This window comes from Colobus angolensis, unplaced genomic scaffold (assembly GCF_000951035.1).
Source record: "Colobus angolensis palliatus isolate OR3802 unplaced genomic scaffold, Cang.pa_1.0 Scaffold20, whole genome shotgun sequence".
Taxonomy (NCBI): Eukaryota; Metazoa; Chordata; class Mammalia; order Primates; family Cercopithecidae; genus Colobus; species Colobus angolensis.
Window position 1 is genome coordinate 2,259,391 of NW_012115155.1, and position 1,419 is coordinate 2,260,809.

Here is a 1,419-nt window from a genome sequence, read left to right on the forward strand (position 1 = left end):
CAATGAGATACCATCTCACACCAGTTAGAATGGCCATCATTAAAAAGTCAGGAAACAACAGGTGCTGGAGAGGATGTGGAGAAATAGGAATGCTTTTACATTGTTGGTGGGAGTGTAAATTAGTTCAACCATTGTGGAAGACAGTGTGGTGATTCCTCGAAGATCTAGAACCAGAAATGCCATTTGACCCAGCAATCCCATTACTGTGTATATACCCAAAGGATTGTAAATCATTCTGCTATAAAGACACATGTGCACGTATGTTTATTGCAGCACTGTTCACAATAGGAAAGACTGGGAACCAACCCAAATGCCCATCAAAGATAAACTGGATAAGGAAAATGTGGCACATATACCCCATGGAATACTATGCAGCCATAGAAAAAGGATGAGTTCATGTCCTTTGCAGGAACATAGATGAAGCTGGAAACCGTCATTCTCAGCAAACTAACACAGGAACAGAAAAACCAAACACCACATGTTCTCACTCATAAGTGGGAGTTGAACAGTGAGAACACATGGACACAGGGGAACATCACATACTTGGACCTGTCGGGAGGATGGGGAACTAGGGGAGGGATAGCATTAGGAGAAATACCTAGTGTAGGTGACGTGTTGATGGGTGCAGCAAACCACCATGGCATGTGTATACTTAGTTAGCAAACCTGCACATTCTGCACATGTATCCCAGAACTTAAAAGTATTAAAAAAAAAAAAGTCATCTGTCAGGTTTTATGTCGTTTTTGTTCACGTGTGTCATAAGCTTGCTGTGGGTATTGGCTACTCTTCCCTTTCACCTCTTTTCTCATTCAGTTTGGTTTTTCTCTTGTGAAGTATTTCCTTGTGGTTATCAGTGTAGGCACAATGAAAAGTAACTTTTAGTAATTCAAATTTTAAAGTTCTATCATCTGCTTAACTAAATTTTTGTTTTTGTTTTTCAGCATTGGTTAGATGGTACAAAAAGCATCAAAAAGCAAGTAAAAAGTAAGTGCTGAAAAAATTATTTGTGGGGGGAAGAGGAAATATATTAGAAATTCTGATTTCTAATAGGACATAAGAAATCATGTTTTTTAAGATGAATTTAAGATGAATTTTTTTAGCATTTCCATTTTCTAGAAATCATTTTATTCTGATAAACTGAGCTACTCCCCAAGTTATATAGGCTGCATTGGGGTTTAACTTTCCAGGAGAAAACCTTGCAGCATGCAAATGGGGTTGGCTTTGCCCGAAATGCTTAACGGTTATTTGCTAATTATTTGTGTTGGAATTTTCCTGTTTGGCATCTGCCCTAATATTGAAAATATTTTTAGACTTTGTTATAGTATTTTAAAATTAAGAAATATGAAACAATTCACGAAAAATGTTAGTGTCATTCAGAGAGAGAATACCATTGTTTATTCATTATCCAACTTGACTTTT

At 36.9% G+C, this 1,419-nt stretch overlaps 1 protein-coding gene across 1 annotated transcript in view; it reads left to right on the forward strand.

The window, feature by feature from the left end:
- EPB41L5 (erythrocyte membrane protein band 4.1 like 5) overlaps positions 1-1,419 on the forward strand; it is a 172,707-nt gene that overhangs the window by 55,930 nt on the left and 115,358 nt on the right. The window contains exon 4 of the mRNA XM_011941716.1: positions 942-984. Coding sequence (XP_011797106.1) covers positions 942-984 — 43 coding nt within the window. The remainder of the gene's footprint in view (positions 1-941; positions 985-1,419) is intronic.